This window comes from Phoenix dactylifera, chromosome 5, assembly GCF_051530095.1.
Source record: "Phoenix dactylifera cultivar Ajwa chromosome 5, Ajwa_hap1_PhDact_Kaust_v1.1, whole genome shotgun sequence".
Lineage (NCBI taxonomy): Eukaryota > Viridiplantae > Streptophyta > Magnoliopsida > Arecales > Arecaceae > Phoenix > Phoenix dactylifera.
This window is the reverse complement of record NC_143194.1, coordinates 36,317,914-36,336,960: the sequence shown is the minus strand read 5'-3', so window position 1 is coordinate 36,336,960 and position 19,047 is coordinate 36,317,914. Positions and strand designations below refer to the sequence as shown.

Sequence of the window (19,047 nt, the reverse complement as noted above, 5' to 3'; positions counted from 1 at the left end):
TATTTCCGTAAAATTAAGCTGAAAATTCTACAAACGTCAAGCATATCGGCCTATTCAACTCACATCTTCCAACAGCCTCCCAAATCCCAGCTTATGGGCTTGTTGGGCTGCAAAAAGAAAAGGAAAAAGACTCAGAAGATATCTTTATTCTTCCCACAGAATTTGATCTAAGAGATGTTTTTGTTGATAGAGCCATACTAAAAATGGGCAGCCCAATCCGCAAACCCAGTAGAAATTTAGCTCAATCTTACTGGATCACAAACAGACCTTCTAGGTTGGAACCACGACTTATTATTAACTAAGTGCATGAGATGAGAATAACACTGAATATGATGAAGGTGTGTCTTTGAATAACCCTGAAGTTAGTTTCAGTTCATTGTCCGTTCAAGCTTAGGCGACATATATTTAAAGTTGCGATCCTGAAACACACAGGAAATGGCATCTCGAGTAAAAAGCCCACATGAAATTGGAGCACTAATGTTGTGAGGGAATACATGAAAAACTTTTAAGCATCACTACTGTCTTGTTGATACACATAGAATGTAAGAACAGAGACCAGCAAGACAAGAAAAGCCATGATTAGAAACTTCGGAGTAAGCTGTGTCGCTTCTATGGTCCTCACAGTCTCAATCTTAGATTCTGCACCCGTGGAATCCTCTGCTGAAACAGTTGTCTCCATGCCTGTATCATGGACGGGCACAGCTCCAGATGACTTCTTAACCTGATAACAAAGAGTTGGAAATTTACTATAATTCCCAAAGAAATCCTTTGAACTTAAAACATGAAAAAATTTACTGCAATATGCAACCATGATTTCATGTCAGTGAACCTGGCATGCCTGAATCTTGTAAATGAAAGTATCATATTCAATTATAGTTAGAGGTGGTTTCATAATGTTGTCAAGTCATTATGGAGCTACAATGGGTATTCAGTGCATCATGTGATGGGTATCAATTGCATTTATAAATAATTCTTTCAAGAGCTCATATTTTGTCAATCTTTGGTTATAACAGATATGGTCCATGTGGCAGACAAACTCTAGCAACCATAGGTAGATGCATAGCTCTTGCTTATGAAAAGAATATGGTTCAGTTCAAAACAAATAAACAAACATCAAAAATATTGACTCGATAAGGAGCAAGCCATGAAGCCAAACTCCTGAAAAAGGCTCCGTTGAAAACAAATAAACAAATATTAAAATATTGAATGAATAAGGAGTAAGCCATGAAGCCAAACTCCTGAAAAAGGCTCCATACATTGACTAGGTAGATACTTTTCAATTGACCATTAACTTGATGTCAGCTATCCAAAGAAATGAGCCAAAATTCAAAGGTTATCCTAACCAGTGCTTAGAGGTCGGGCCACCTATATACCAATACACAGCCAACTGTTATCATAATCTTCTTTTTTTTTTAATTCCTCAAACTGTTGCAAATAGTTGACTGTTGTATTGGCAGTTTAAGGACAAAGATGGAGGCTTCACTTTACAAGGTGAATGATCCAAAGTGAATTGATTATTTGCTCAAGTGCATTTGGTAGAGCTCAATGCATGAAGTGCATTATTTATTTTTATTTTTTTTTTAAAAAAAAGAGTTAGGGCAATTCTGTGTGTGACAGGACTCACATAATGACAGAAGATGTTCTTGTGAGGCAAAATACTGCCACTAGCCATGGTCCGTAAACCAGTTCTAAAGGTTGCATTGCCATTGCCATTCAAGCCTGGCAACCCTCGGACTATATCTGATCCCTCAGAGGATGTCGTCCGAAGTGATAATCTTTCTGGCATGACCCTCTGTCACAAGACACACAGCCTTACCCTCCCATAGACAAAAGGTTGCCAAACCCCCATGTTCGATGGCCCGTGTCTGATCTGATCCCAGGCTCTAACGGACCCGTAAGTTCAGACACACTACCAGCCTAGCGCAGTTGGCCTTGGTCACCTACTCCATCGCCATCATCTCGGTGCAGAGGTCGGCTCACAAGGAGATGTCAGCTACCAAGGCAATGTTGTTAGCTGTCGTCTAATCCCATTGCTCCAACGGCAATGATAACCACAGTCTTAATAGACTCCGCTGTCGGGAAAAAGTTCGGCTTCCAGGTCTCAAATGCAAGAACCTGGCCGATGACCAACCATGGTCCCAAGCGCCAAACCTTAAAAGCATATCTCCTGAATGAAAACAGAAACCAAAGAATTCCTCAGGTGCCTCCAATAATCGAAACTCGTGCTCAAGCTGCCATTTTAACTTAAGCTCATGCACAATGAGCACCAGTGATGGACTGATGGTCCGTGACCAAGAAACCTCGCAACGAGGCAATACCTCCACGGTTAACTTAGGCACTCTAGTTCAGCATCATCAATGATGATGTTCTTCTTAAACCAAGTTCGCAAGCACTCCACATCAACCAAGGTAAGAGGATGAGTCTCCCACTGCCGGAGGGTCCTCCTCGTGGTACATCAACCCCAGCTCGGTAAGGCTCAAATCAAAAAGTACATATATAAAGTTTAGACAATGGCCATCGGATCTTAGATCAATGTTCCACAATATTAAGATCATCTCAAGATTGAATTTTTGTGTAATTTTTGAATCCATTCAATGTTAATTCAGATTTGAACCAAGCTTCAATCAAGCTTTAATTCAAGCTTGAACTTAGCCTGGTTCAAGCTTGAATTGATTTCTAGCTTTAATTGATTCCATCAATTAGGCTTGTGTTTGGCTTGGTTTGATTAAGCTTGAATCGAGCATGATATAGTGGCAAACAAATCAAGCTTGATCTCAACTTTCAAGTCATCACAAGATCTTATCTATTCAATGAACAAGATACCATGACATATATTTGGCACTAATTCATTGCATATCCATGCTAAGAAAAAAAGTACAATGATATGCATCATTATTAACTTTCTCAAGTCACATGGGGTTTGTCTTTACCTCTTGATAGCTGTTGACCTGCTATATACTGGAAATTGATGATGTGGTCAATGGTATGGTTCCAAAAAGTGGTTGGTGAAGTTGGGCATCTCAAAATAGATAATCAAATTAATTGGAAAAATAAAACAAGATATAATTCTACTCTAACCGGATCTGAAAGTGGTTGCTGTGGTTAGCTTTCTTTCAAGAAGGGAGAAATGACAATCCTACACTACTATCCAAGTCCAACTGAAATGTCCAGCTAATAAATAAGTCTGAAGGGTCAAAGGGAAAGGAAAATCTTAGAGACTCCTACCCAGAGATCCAATTGAAATGCCTGAAAAATTTAAAGATTTAAAGGCAAAGACTCAAAAGTTATAGAAAAGATATAATGGACTACAGGTTGATCTAGTGGCCTCCATTGGGTGCATAACATGACTCTGTTTGAAAATGGAGTAGCGCTCCATAACTAACATCTCTGAAGATTTGAGTGCACTCCAATATTCATTTTAGCCAATTAACAAGAGTAGCAGTCAAAGATAACTGGAAATCCAGTGCAATTTTTCCCTCAGCTAATATCTACATCAAATGCTTGAGATCTAGCAGCATATGTAAGAAACATCATTGTGGAAAATTATATTCAAGAAATAGAAAAGCATTCCACTTCATTCTGGTATTGTTAGAAGTACAATTAAAGATTCTTCTGCAGAATCTTTATCTTATTCTGAGAGAACCAAAGTTCATTCATCCAATATTTCTTCTGTTGCAGAATATTTTGCATACACAAACAGTACTTGAGTACCAATGTGTAGCATGCAACTCTATTGAGTTGTAAAGGGAAAAAAAAAAATATTGCTTTCAACTTGACTTCCATGATAACAAATTCGTGCATGAAAACATGCACATAAAGTGGGTTTCTTAGTCCTTGTTGGACCCCTGGAATAAGTCAAGGAAAAAGATATATATTGTTTTCAACTTGACTACCATGACAACAAATTCCTTTAAAAACAGTGATAATATAAAATGTCAATAAAAAAATACTTAAACTTCTCATGGCTTCCATATCTGGAGCTTATTTCATCTAAGAAACATATAGAGAACAACTACCTGAAAATTTGTAGTTGAAGATTCTGTTAATGCTTCCTCCGAATGTTTGAGGATACTAAATTCATTCTCGTCATCATCATTCCCCTTGTGACTCGAAATAATTCGAGTACGATCCTTTGTTCTGCATCTCTCTGCCAGGATTTTGTTTTTCTTTCTTAATGCAGATATCTGCAAATAAAAAGAATATGCACTTTTAAAGAATGTAGCCTTTTGCATATATATATATTATGTGTTAGTCTAAACAGGGTGACCTGACAATCAAATCCTTTCCATAAATGCATATATTTTGCTGCAATCGAAACTTTCAGCAAATCACATACAACCAAAGTTGCTTTCAAAGAATGTAGCCTTTTGCATATATTATGTGTTAGTCTAAACAGGGTGACCTGACAATCAAATCCTTTCCATAAATGCATATATTTTGCTGCATCCGAAGCTTTCAGCAAATCACATACAGCCAAAGTTGTCAGTAGTAAAACTTTTCAATCAAGTCCAAGAACATAAAGATAGCTCTGCACATGTTACTTTTGAATAGTTTGAATAGATCTATATTAGGTACAACTTCATTTATGGTTCACCGACGAATATCTGCTATGTCCAACACCCAGTGTTGAAAACAGAATAACCATAACTGACAACTCCATCCCCTCTGTAGGCCGACTTGTATAAATGTTTTGTGATTTGAATATTTGTCAAAGGTTAATTTTCCAGTTAAAGAAACCTTGCAGATGCTTCCACAGTATTAAGATCAAAGTCTGCTCTTATGTTTCTATTTCTGATCCTTTACAAACCAGAGCACATCTCCTTACTGGGGTCTAAGAGATAATGAATGTTTTCATTGGACAAAAGAGATATGGAATGAATTTGCATACCAATTTCCACTGAATGTGCCCAAAACATGTAACGCTGCAATAGGAGCTTGCAAGTTCTATGACACATAGGCTTATCCTGTAAAACCTTTTCCCATAACATTGATGTACACAGACAAATGCATGCAAGCAGATGTCCGTGTGGGGGTGGGGGGAGAGGTTTTCATAGGCTAAAAGAGTTATGGAATGAACCTGCATACCAATTTCCCCTACGAATGTCCCAAAAATATGTAATGCTGCTATATAAGAGCTTGCAAGTTCCATGACATCTTGGCTACTGTAAATCTTTTCCAATAACATTGATGAACACAGGTACATGCATGCAAGCACGCACACAAATGTCAAGAGAGCAAGAGCGCGCGCGCGAGAGAGAGAGAGAGTCCCATCTATCCTATTGATGCTGATGGGCCCTCTAAATAAAAGATTCGCATTATTAATTCATAATGTACAACATTAAAATAGCTAAAACCAGAAAATGTATGTTATGGATGTTCCTTGCCTACGCATCAGACTATTGATCTGGGAGCAATACATAAAGGAATAGCTAGATTATTTCCACAACGCTGCACAAGCAAACAGAATAAAGGATAGCACTAATTTGTATTGTCATTTTTCTAAAGATGGCCACCTGGGCTGCCTAGACAGTCTGCCTAGGAGGGGCTACCTAGCAGGGCTGCCTAAGTACATGACATTTTGGTTTCTGTTAGAGCACATAGGATCAAGGACGGGAATGATTTATAAATTAGCATTAGATGTCGCCTAGTTGATAGTTACCATTACCATCTTATGAAATATTTGTTTACCTTTTTTTTCCTTTTAGTTATTATTTGTTTATAGTCTATCATTTTTTTGGCCACCTCGACCTCTGGGCACCAGCCTAGGACCTTGGTGCGAGGCAGCCCCCTAGCCACCCATCTGCTGACTACAATCTTCCAATATGTTGCCTATGATGCCCCCATACAGAAAAAAATTCAAAAGCTAGCTTAAGTATAAGATTGATGGCCAGAAAGGAGATTCATGCCTCTTCCACTGAAGCTACAGTACAAAATCAAGAAACTATCTACATAATCTAAACAAGCTAATGAAAATCATAAACAAAATGTGCAAAAGAAAAGGGAAATAATAAGAGCATACCTGCAATTGAAGGCGCTCTCTCTCCAAGGCTAGTTTCATAACCAGGTCAGTGATGATTTTACTCCTGATACCAATGTCTTTCGCAGTGGTTATTTTTGCAACATCTGCTTGATGCAAAGATGTCTCTAAACATTCCAATTTGCTTCTTACAACACCCAGCTCTTCATTTAGTTCCAAATTGGTTTCAGTTAACAGAGTACACTTAGCTTCAGCATTCTCAGCCCTCGTCTCGGCTTTTGCAACCTTTCTCTTAAGATCCTCAATAATATTTTCCATATCACTAAGTGCAGCATATAACATAATCTGCTGCTCTTCAATTGCTTCAACAGATGCTTTTGCATGTTCTAACTGCGTATCTGATTCCTTGAGCTTTCTCTCTAGAAAGATTGCCTTCTCTGATCCACTGTTTCTAAGTAAACCTAGCTCTTCATTGAGTTCCATGTTAGCTTTAGTTAATTCTGCACACCTAGCTTCTGCACCTTCAGCCCTGCTTTCTGTTTTCAGCACATTTTCCTTAAGACCCTCAATTACATTCTCCAACTGACAGAGTTCAGAACGTAACAAACTCTGCTGCTCCTGACTATCTCCAAGAGAGGCCTTTGCCACCAGCAAATGGATATCAGATTCACCTAACTGCTCCTCAAGTGCTCTTACCTTTTCCCTTAAAGTCAAAACCTCAGAACCAGCAAGCATGCATTTATCATCAGCTTCCTTAAGGCCGGTTTTTAGACCATTCTGTTGCAACACAAGGATGTTATCAGGTTCTGCACAACTAGTTTTCAGCTTCTCAAAAGCACCTTCTTCAGCGGATAACTTCATCACACCTTTCTGCAACTTGGATTTCATTTTGCATTCTCTATGCATCGATGCATTTAGGTTTAGCTGGACACCCTGGAGTTTTCCCATTAATTCTTTTGAGATGCCCAGAAGGAGCTCAGCAGCGTTTTCTGCCTCGAACAGCTTCTCCAAAATCATTTCTATCGGTTTTTCCATGAAGTAGGACTCCCATTCTGCATTGTGCAGTTTCAACTTGAGGTCCTCTTCGAGAGATCTTGAGTCTGACAACTTCTTTTCAAGATCCAGCTCCCTGGCCAAAGATTTCTCCAGCATCTGCAAAACATGTCTTTGCTGATCCACTGTCTGGAGTTTCCACTTGCTATCCACTGTCTGGAGTTTCCCTGTCAAAAAGCACTCATTACACTAGAAACTCGATCCATCTTCATTCTAATATCAGCAAAAGAAAATGATTTTGACTTGGAAAATGATTTTCACTTACAGGGTTCGTAATGTGCGAAAGCTAAGGTTCTTTCAAACTTTGCTGATTGCATTCTAATATCAGCAATTTGATCTTGAAACTGCTTCAAGGACTCTTGAGCATCATGAAACTTCCCTTCTATTTCTATTGTAGATTCTTCAAGGTGGTCGCTATGAGAAAGCTTCTGGTGGGCATCCATGATTTCCATCTGGAGCGAAGACATGAAGCTGTCTAGTTCTTTGACCTCTGTGTTCAAAATTCCAGACAAGGCATCAAATTCAAAGGCCTTCTCGATGGACTCGTTCGAGATGTCCTCCAAATACTCGGTGATCGGAGCGTCAATATCACTCGCTCTGCTTGACACTTGCAGGAAAAGCATCTCCAAGTTCAGTAATTTTTCAGAAGAATATGCTAGGTCAAGTTCTACTCTCGTTAAAACCTCCATGGCAGATTCTTTGCTCACTCTCTCCCCGCTTGCAGTAATTTCCATCATGATTAATATTAGCAGCCCTGGCACGATTCTTCTTCCCTGAACATAGCAAAGATTGAGGGCAGAAATCCGTGAGATACGAAGGTGGTGAATAAAAGCTTGTTTCTTTCAGCAAAAAAAATAAAAGCTTGTTTCAGAAAATAATCCTAACAAGAAAAAAAAAAGCGAGAATATAAAACGATTTCCAAATCTATCACACAAAAAAGAAGAAACAAACGAATTATAGAAGATAGTTCAAGAAATCGGTTGAAAGCGTGCCTCCGAGCCATGGATCTCGAATCCTCCGCCGCGATTAATGACTAAACCGCCTCCATCGGTAGATGGATCAAGAGAAAGAAAAGAACCCTAAACGAAAACCTAATCGGCAAATTTCTTTTCCGCCAGAGAGGAAGATAGATGCCGTTTCGCATGAAGGGATCCGGACGGTATGTTATCCTATACGGTCCCCGATTAGGACTGCGACAGCGAATCCCAAACATGCTCATTCAACTTACCCGCTGTCGGATCCAGGTAGCAACTTAGGATCCAATCTGTCAAACCCGACCAGCGAACAACCCATAAGATTTAGATTTGACTTAAATAGATTTAAATCGTAAATAGGTCAACTTATCTAAATAAATAGGTTTAATTTTAATTTAATTTTTTGACCTATTTAATTTATTTTGATCTATTTAGTAATTGAATGAGATTATAACACAATTCATTTAATCTATTTAACCTATTTGAAACATATTTAATCTATTTAACCCAACATGCATGTTTAAACCTATTTAACCTATTAAAAATTCATTTAACTCATTCAACCTAAATTAACCTGTTCGGATCGAATTATCTTTTAACCTATTTAATAAATAGATCATATTTTGATTGATGAATTTTAATCTGACCCGCATCCAACCGGATTACCACCTCTAGTCAGATCTACTGCGCTCTCTCCCCCGTGGCTTTTGGTTCGGCCACAGGATGAAATTAATAACACTGCTCTAGCAGGTATATCATACAGTTGGCATTGTTGCCTGCAGTCAATTTGTCTCCATTCATCAGGGGCGAGGAGAAATATTGACCGTTGGATGATTGCTAATAATCTGATATACAATCATCATGAGATTGAAAATCATCCAATTGTCCAGTCTAGATCCAATTCGGCAGTCACGAGTTCAAAGCGCATCTCTGGTATGATTTTTACTATTGAGATCAAGAAGAGAGTTGAGTTGAGAACTTACAAAGATTCCTCCATTCCTTTTGCTTAGATTATAAGTCGATAAGATCAATGAATAATCTCTATTAGCATCAAAACATTAAGAAGCCGAATGTTAAAGCATATCATACAGTTTTAAAGTTACGGTGAGTAATCACCCGTGACCTAAAAAGATGAATCAGTAACGAGTATCGAAGAAGGCAGGAAAGGAATGCAACAAGTATGAATTACAACATTGTTGATCGCCACCAAGAAAACGATGCTCCAGACAAAAATAAAGAAACATGATCAGGAGGAGTTCCCGCTGTAAAATATATCTACAATAATATTAATATAAATAAGCAAAATGATTGCTTTCCATGAACAAAGTTCAACCTTTTCATCAGGCTCAGATTTTCCTATAAATCTGCAGTGGGTGCCTTGTGAATAAGAATAGAAATAATCTATAAAAAAAAATCAAATAGATATCAACCAGCCCCAATGGATTGACCATCATTGAGCCAATTAGCCAAAACCCTGCAAGAACAATTTTTTTAGCAAAAAGGTGACCGTGTGAATAAAGAAACGAGGGAGCCACACATTAACAAATACCACATTTGAAAAACCAAATAATAAAAAGGAACTAGCAGCAAATGCATATGGCGTAAAGAATAACAACATCATCAGAAAGAAACAATGGTGTATGAGCTAATTCTGGGTGTTGAGGGGGAATATTCCTATACTCTGAAATCCGGTTTCACGGAATTTCAGCTTTCTTGGTGGGGTAATCAATTTGTAGGTGAATGGAAAGGTGCACACACAAAAAAATAATAATAAAGGAGAAAAAAGAGTTAGTATTACCCCTCTGAAGAATACAAATCTTGCAATTTACAAAATAGATAGGTCAAAAGACAGAGACAGACACATAGGCATCCAAGGTTTCAATAATTTGTGATCTACTGATAATGGAGTCCCTAAAAGACAATTATTTAGCTATATGGTGGTAATAAATTGATATTTACCCTCAAATCCATAAGATTTGTACTTCATTGGCAATAGACATGTAGATAGATGAAGAAGATAAAGAACAGCATCATTTGGGACTGTCAGTGAGTCAAGAAAGCCCGAGTGATCTGAGCAACATGATAATTTCTCAAAAAAGGGGGGTCAGCCTTAATTTTTGGCCCCGAAACCTACTAGAGCCCAAAACAAGATGAGCCTAATTCTCTACACCAGTCAAAAATGAACTGTGGCTGGATTTGGGTATGGCCTGACCCAAAAAAAAATCACTGAGTCAGTATCATGTCTTTAAGAGTTCATAGCTGATTTGAAAAGCAGAGATCGTGGTAGCATTCGATCCCAATAAAATCACCAAGAAGAATAATATGAAAACATGCAGGAAACTTCAGTATACCATTATTCTATTCATCCAAAATGTTTTCAGACACTCTAAAGAGTCTAGAAGCTATAGTTCTTATTGCTGCTTATATGCTGCGTTGCTTAAAAACACCACAGCATTCAATAATACAATGACAAGATGGAAAAAGATATCAATGTCTTCAAATCAATTGAACAATAAAACAAAATTCAAACAGAAATCACAGAATGAGAGCAATGAAGAAATTCAAAAAAAGAGAGGAGAATATACTCCCTTAGAGAGAGAAGCTTCAGCCCTACAAATACATCTGATGACAGTATATCTTGATCTTCACTTGATTAGCTGCAACATAAGCCCATCAAATAGAACTAATTAACTCTGATCAGTGCAATTATTGGCCTATGGCCAATATATTATGAGGCCTACGTGTTTTCATTTGATCTCAAAATCCCTGAGTTTGAGACTACTTAATTGGTTTAAACAATAAATTACCAAGAAAACATTTCCACATTACTACAAGATTTGGGTGATGAATTCTTTATATTTCTTTTCTTGTTTCATATAATTGGGCATATAGATATTAAAGCAGTATGATATTTTAGCACATTCACCTATCATTACTTTGAGATCATTTGGTCGCTCAAAATAGACTAACAATTAAACATAGGCATACCTCAAGATCAGCATATTTTGCTCTTGGAGCTGCCTTCCATCTGCTCATCAAAATTCAAGATTGAAGCTATCTGTTCTCCTTGGCTCTTGGTCAAGGCACAGAAACTACAAGTGATCTCCATGAGTGAGCACTCCATCTTTAACTTAATGACTTGTTTCCCATTCCTCACTGCAACCTCCCAGTTCACTATTTTTAAGACATTGTTGCGCCATAGCAGTCACAGTCCTTATATTCTTTATCATCAAAATCCTTGTTCCCAGGCTAGTGTTCAACAATCCAAATGATGCGGCCAGCCTGTCACAATGGTTGCAAAGCAAACTCTCCTTCACTTACTCCTTGAGATCATGGAACACAAACTCTTTGGTACGTAATGCAGTTTTCTCATTCACCAGACCAAAAGTTATTTTTTAACAGTAAATCATTTCGATTTAACACAAACCATTTCCGCCATTTGCTCTCAAAGCTTCAACCTTTTCTGATTGTTACAACCAGAGAGAAGAACAACCCAAACTACAATCCCTGGCTTGATAACCATTGACTTGATGAGTTCACGGGCTTCTTCAAGATGACCTGCACAAACCAAAAGATCCACCATACAAGCATAGAGCTTCTCATCCAGAACAAACTCCAAACTTATCTAGCATGAGATTAAAACAAGTAGTGTCCTTCTGAGCAAGACCTATAACTGAAACCCAAAAAAAGGGTGAAGTAAAAATGGCATGGTCAGGTTCCTGCTGCATATTTATAAGAAATTTCATCATGTCAATGCTGTAATTTATGTTAACAATTATCCAACAACTTTTCATGATTCATCTCAAATAGACTGGTATTCGGAAAAAAAAAAGGCAGTTCAAACTATAAATTGATATGTAGAAGCTGTGAATATTGACTACACAAGGCTTATATGTCTTGTTAAGGGTCATCAAGTCATCAAACCAAACATCTTTCAAGCTCAGTACGGTCATAATCAATTGATCCTAATAGGGATACGCGAATATGTGGCTCCCTCTATCAGACTCTTCAAACTTCAAATCTAAATAATCTAACCCACCATATTTCCTCTCTTTCTTTTAGTTTTCGCCAAATCCATTTCTATCATTCTTAAACAAGCATTTGCATGATATATTTTATTACAGGTTCATCATATCTCTCAGTCAAAAAGAAAAATTATATCCATTAACTCTTATACAATCTAATTCAAATTAGTTATCTACACCAAAATCAACACCATGTTCACAAGTGCATCTATGGCCAGCTAGGGCCATATAGATAGTATCAAGTGAGATTAGGACCTGAAACATTTAATAGCATACGGTAGTCAGGGCAAGTTCTATTGGAGATACTTTAGCATGCTAAAGAATAAACCTACTAGTATTTTGGCATCTCTACTCCATACCTAAATATTTCTACTCTACAATACAAATTACTTATTCTATACCCAAAAAAAAAGATTAACAATCAATTCAAAAATCTGTAACAATCTCACTCCGCTCATAGCTTTTCTATCAGTCATTTCTACAAAAACGATTTATGTTGCGTTGTTGACATGCCTCTTATTCTCACCTTTTGCTCCAAATGAGAGGAACAAAAACAGACTAGAATGCAAGCTTATTACTGGACATGAATGAAAACAATTCTTAACTAAGTTCAGTGATAAGTGGCAAGATGATCAAAATGTTGCTATTGAGGAGCGTCAAGCATCAGCAAGAAAGTAAGAATAGACCATTTTGAGGAAAGCTATAATATTTATACAGGCTAGAGAACTTAAAGATTTGTTACATAAAACTAGATGTCTTAAGATAGTTTGTAAGCTTCTATCAACAGATGAGAACACGACAAATTCAAACCTTATTTGCAGAAGGGGTGATAGGAATTTGAATGTTCAGCAGGCAACTTTGCTGGAGAACTCCCTCCTCATTGTCCCTGAAAACCAACCGCATCCTTGAAATTACTTTCTAGAATTTCATCTTTCTTCATAGCTAAATTCAACAAACTCCGCTATGAAAATGGCGGTGTAGTACCTGAATTTGTTGAGATAGACTCACAGAACAGCATATATATTCTAAGAAAAGAAGATTACACATCTAGCAACTTCCAAGAGCAGCACAAATTCATCACAAAATAATTTGTTGTAAGATTATAAACAACATAATACAAATAATCTGAAAATTCAATATAAGCTAGTAGCTATCAATAAATATAGCACAGGCAGAAAGAATAACAAGCAAAGTAAAAAGAGTCAAAGCATAAAGTGTTTCAAGTTTAAACAAGAAAAAGCTACCGCACTGCAACACAAAATTACAATAACAAAGAAGTGAATTGAAAGTCTTACAAGAATAAAAGTAATTGGGTAAGGTATGGCAAGTGAAAGAATAAGAGGAATAGCAGAGAAACACTATGAGCATCAGATAATAAAAGACACATCGCAGTGGTGTGATGCAATTATTCAAAGGTCAAAAGAGGCAATTCACATAACAGGTTCATTATTACTAGCAAGCAACAAATTACAAAAAGCATGAGAAAGATATTTAACACCTAAAAACAATAGGGAGAAAAATGGATACGGATCAGATGAATGCATGACAGATGAGAATAGTAAAGTACTGCTGAAGAAGAATGAAATGTTTTAAAGGAGTGGATACGTCTTCAAAAGATTGAAAGTGAAGAAAACACATGGAACATAAAGTTACAGAGATCCACACAATATCGACAGGCATAAATATAACAGACACTGAAGAAAATGAATACCATAAGTAAACTATAATCTCCACCATTCTTAAAAATACATATAGGTTCTGGCGCAACCAATAAAACAATACCTTCAATAAAGATAAACAGACACAATCAGCAGGAGGTCCAATTGCAATTACAACATAATAAGCAAAAGGATTGCCCTTCATCTATAAAGCCTAACTTTTTCATTATGTTTACATTTCCTATATTACACTCAATTGCATTTTTATGTAAATATATCTCTGTAAGAAATAATCTGGCAAAACAAAGCCGTAACTTAATAGTAAGGGTAAAGCAACAAGAATCTTGCAACACCGTTGGAATGTTATCTCACAAGATAACAAAATTAACAGAAAGAAACTAAGGAAAAACCTCACTGGAAAATAAAGCAAGCCTGATGTCGAAGTTCCAACTAGCAAGTTAGTAACCAAAAAAAATGAAAATAGAGGAAATCAAAAGAAAAAGGATAAGCTAGCAAACGAAAAGCTGGATTTTCATGAGAGATGGCAAGCCTCCATACAACCACATGTAAATTGATAGGGTAAATCAAGTTATTTGTAATGTGAACTTTATAATGTTATATAACAATCTCTAAACAGGGAAATCCATATTAAAAATAGGCACTATTCAATATTTACAATAAATCTAAGTGATAGAAAAGTTATGCTGCATACTAAAGCCTCTCTACGTCCAGGAACTGTACCTCAGTAGAAATTGTGAGAATTTCAATACGTATTCCAAACAGAAGAGGCCTGCCTATATAAAACTTTTACAAGAAGGAAATGTGAAAGGTCCAAAATCCAACCTAGTTCAGAGCTGTATAATAAATGAAGCAGGTCTAATGTCCAACCTAGTTCAGAATTGTAGAAAGGATAAGGCACACAATAGAATCAAAGAAGAAATTTTGATAAGCTGCTAAAGACATTCAGGGACCGCATGATAAAACAAAGCGCGGAGTTTTAACATGACAAAGAAATTGAGGAAATCAATATTAACAAGCACCAAGCATGTAGAAACATCTTGTCAGCCCAAGACAGGGTAGTAGTGTTGATAGGTGGCCAAACTACAGGAAAGCAAATGATAACACCAGCATCCTTGAATGTCATGACCACAATTTGACCCACTTTCAGTTCCACTGATAACCAAAAAGATGAACTAAGATTTGGGAGTCATTAGTATACAAAAAGGTAGAAAAGAAATAAAATAACTACAATCTCTGTGCATTCTTAAAGATGCATACAATGCTGGTCACCATGCTCGAGACAAAGATAAAGAGACGCAATCAGCAGGACTTCCCACTACAAAATGTATGAAAAATTACGATATAGTAAGCAAAAAGATTGCCCTCCATAAATAAAGCTTAACTTTTCCATTCAGGTTTGCATTTCCTGTATTACAAGCAATTGCATTTTCATGTAAGCACATCTCTGAAAGATATGGTGCTGGGAAACCAAGTCGTGACTTACTAGTCAGGGCAAAACAACAGGGACCTTGCAACAGGGACCAGACTAACAAAAGATGCCTAAAAGAAACAGAGTAAAAAAATCATTGACTAGGAGAATACAGCAGGCCCTAATGTCGAAGTTCCAGCTTGCAAATCACCGAACTAGAAAAAAGAAACAAAACTTTCAAGGCCTATCAGAAGACCTCAAAAACCAAATTTGAAAATGGAAAAATCAAAACAAAAAGGATAAACCAGGAAAACCGAAAAGCAAAAGGCCACTAACAACAGAATATAAAACATGAAAACGTCCAAATTGATACCCAATGAACCACAACCTGTGCCCTGACCCAGAACAAAATATTTCAGAAGGCGGTACCGATGGAAATTGGGGACGGATGCAAAATAGAAAATAAGCATAAAGAATAACATGATTTTCAGAAAGAACAGAAACAGAACTAGACAAGGGACCCAGAACAGCCCTAAGTCAAAATTAGCACTTACAAGAAACCCAACTAGAAAAAGAAACGAAACCGGTTGAAAAAAAGAAAGCCTGGATAATTCAAAAACCGATCTGAAAGGGGAAAAATAAGAAAAAGCCAATGAAACAACCAGATAAATATCCAGAAACCACAATTTGTGGCCTTGGGGATACGAAATAGTTAAAACCCCACAAAAGACGATTAAAAAAAATGAAAGTGGGGAATGCCAAGAAAATATAAGTTAACCAACGCAAACACTCCACCCAATAAGAAAGGGAGACAAAAGATACCAAGCAAAGAACTAAAATTTATTAGGTACCATAGAGGTAAGAATTGATCCACGATACCAAGCAATTCCTGACGTTAACCTCCAACTTACGAAATGCCAGAATCGGAAAAGGAACAAAATTCAACAAAAAGAACACCAGAAGACCTCAAAAATCCAACTAGAAAAAGATAATACAGAAATAGGAACAAAAAAGACAGACCAAGAAAGACAATGACCCGTAAAGATTCACGAACTACTCAGACGGACAAGAGGAAAGAACCCATCCACAACGAGAACAGAGCACGTCTTGATGTCAACTTTGCAAGATTCTCCAGAAGAACGCCGAAACACTATACCAAGCAAAAGAGATGAAGATCAAAAAATCAGAAAGAAAAAAAAGTCCAAAGAACACCAGAAGATTTAAGTAATCCGAACTAAAAAGAAAAAAAGATCGAAACAAGAAAAGGGGAAAAGCAACCAAGAGATAAACCCGTTGACAAAAACCGTACTAAGAAAATGTAATAAAACATAATAAAGAGGGAGGAGAGAACCACGTCACGAATCGGGAGCAAAAGACAAACAAGGAATTGTAAGCCCATCGGCATTGGTCGCAAGAACTGCAGGCTTCGATCCAGCCGAGTGTGCGGAGGCCTCTTCGGAGGCTTCGGCCGCGTCTTCGGCCGCCTCGGCTTCGTGGTCACCCCACGGAGGATTGGATGGAAGGCGAACGGAAGACGGAGAGGGGAGAAACCTCAAGAAAATATACGGAAGGGTTCTGGGGACGGGAGGAGGGAGTTAATTAATCGAAAAGGTGTCGGTCCAGTTGCCGATATATCGGACGGATGGCGATTTACCCCGCCTCCTGATCATTATCCCTTTTTTTTAATTCTTTTACTGCTACTGCAGGTGAAATATCCCATAACAAAAAAAAAATTACGTATATATTAATATTTTAAATATTAATATATATATATATAATATTTATTTTGTATATATATATATATATTTTTGTATACATAGCTGCACTATCTAATACCGTTAAGAAATTAGCGATTTAAAATTAAAAATAACTGAAATATACTTAATAGGTAGATATACAGAAAAAAATATTTACAATGATATAATGCAAATAATATTTTGCATGAGTATTCATTCAATTTTATATATTTAAAAGGATTTATATATTTAAAAAAATTATTTTATTTTTTTAATTTTAATCTATTTTAACACTCGAATTTGTCTAGTATTTTTTTCTCAATGTTATTTATTTTTTTATTAATTTTATGGGGAGCAAGCTATACGCAAGCACCTAATAGGTCCCGTGGTTCCAGAAAGATGAAGGATTTTTTAAAAAATCGATGCTATTAAAAGTATGGTTGAATGTGGCCTTATAGAGACGAAGAAAGAAAGCTTTCGGCCTTAAAAATAAAAATAAAAAAAAACTTTTCTGATGTTGAGAATCGCGAGATTTTCTTTCATCTACATATGAAAAAAAAATATATATATATTTGGGGTGCAAAAATAATATGTTAACGGGCCAGTTCCACAAACATTGTCCTTCTAATTTGATCTCCTCGTTTCTTTTCTTATTTTTTTTTTCTCTTCTTTTCCTTTGTGTGCATGCCCACATATTTTAAATAATTTTTACTTGCTAAAATGACAGCCATTTTCTTCTCAAAAATAAAATGATGTACTCACTTGATATGGAGATAGGCTTTCCCGTGATACAGGAAAGATATTTCTTGCTACTGTAAATTATTCATGACTGGTTCATGGGTAGGAACTATAATTGTGCTGGGTTGGACGAGACTTCCAAGAAATCGGGGCCCGCTTGCAGAATCTTTTCAGCCAGGCCCATCTTGGAAAACCTTTTCGGGCTTCGGCTTCGCCCAAGTTCGAAAAAGAAAATTCCGGGCTCTAGGCTATCTCACCCAAGCTTAAACTCAAGCCCAAGTTTGTATGCAATCAACATTCTGACTAAGTCCAAACAACTCTAAACAGGCTCTTGATTATATGTTTCAACATCCATCATTTCAAGGGTGTCTTCATGGGCATATGCCTTTGGATTTAATTGTAACCAATCATAACACAGCTCTCTCTCTCTGCTGCACTTGTATATTTGCACCATTTTTTCTGAAAACAAATGTTGGGATTATAGCCATCCATCTTGCTCCCTCTAGGTGTATATTTTGCTCTAGAAAGTCAGTACCATGATATTGAATCTAACATGTCTTTATATATATATATATATATATATATATATATATATATATATATATATCACCTATACAATAAGTTGGCCATGATATGAACATTGAGTTTATGGATGCGGATACGACATAGATTAAAAAATGAATTCAAGCCCATGCTAGGTTAGCACTATAATCCTAGTCAAGGTTACTTGTAATGTTATATCTAGATAAGAGAAGCATGCATATTCATCTTCTAGATTTCTCCAAATTTAGCAGCATTACGAGATTGTCATTCACATACACCAACAGGTAAGAGGAAGTACAAAATGGCAAAAGCAACCGAACTTAAAGCAAGGAAGATGAAAACTCTGAGAGATGCGAAGGAGTTCAATGAAGACTCGGCTGAACCATCTTATGAAATTTTAGGCCCAAATACATGGTCTGAACGTCTGACAAATTACTATATTAGTTATATAAAACACTAATTTTATCATATATTTTCAATTTCTCAACTCTTTACATGTGAAATCTAACATTATTCTCTGGTGGTTGATGGATGTAAATAATCACATATGCTTTTGCACCTCAAGCTTCTGATTGTCTTCTCAAATTTCCGTGACCGAAACCAGCCCGGCCTGTTGAGCAACTTGCCGGATCCAAGAGAATCTGCTAGTTTTTTCATTTCACTGTAGGAAGAATTGACGACGCACAGGTATAATTAGAGCCATCTCTGATTTGGAAACTCGGTTTTCATGCTAGCCGCGATCCTGATTGACCCAGACATGCTGATGAATTGATTGGATATGGATCCAAAATCAAACTTACTATGGAAATATAGGGTCTCGAACTTAACCCCACATCGGCTAGGTAGCGGAAAGGTTTGCCTCAATAACTCTAGCCGACCAACAAAAAGTCTCTTGCAATACTCGCCATACTGAT

The 19,047-nt window shown here is 36.9% G+C and overlaps 1 protein-coding gene across 3 annotated transcripts; it reads right to left on the bottom strand.

Annotated features, from left to right (window-relative positions):
• Nucleotides 1-330: 330 nt before the first annotated feature.
• Nucleotides 331-16,680, bottom strand: LOC103702023 (WPP domain-interacting tail-anchored protein 1). 3 transcript variants are annotated; one of them, XM_088722672.2, is made up of 6 exons: nt 16,468-16,679; nt 12,840-16,266; nt 7,296-7,803; nt 6,020-7,197; nt 4,017-4,184; nt 331-721 (listed from the first exon to the last, which is right to left on the bottom strand). In XM_088722672.2, exons 2-6 carry the CDS (start codon nt 12,930-12,932, stop codon nt 506-508), a joined length of 2,163 nt encoding a protein of 720 aa, XP_088578798.2. In that variant the 5' UTR covers nt 12,933-16,266; nt 16,468-16,679; the 3' UTR covers nt 331-505. The 3 variants fall into 3 exon arrangements, with proteins under 3 accessions (XP_088578798.2, XP_089787097.1, XP_008782515.4); XM_089930971.1 differs by having other exon boundaries at nt 12,840-16,680; XM_008784293.6 differs by lacking the exons at nt 12,840-16,266; nt 16,468-16,679 and adding an exon at nt 8,023-8,391.
• Nucleotides 16,681-19,047: the final 2,367 nt, after the last annotated feature.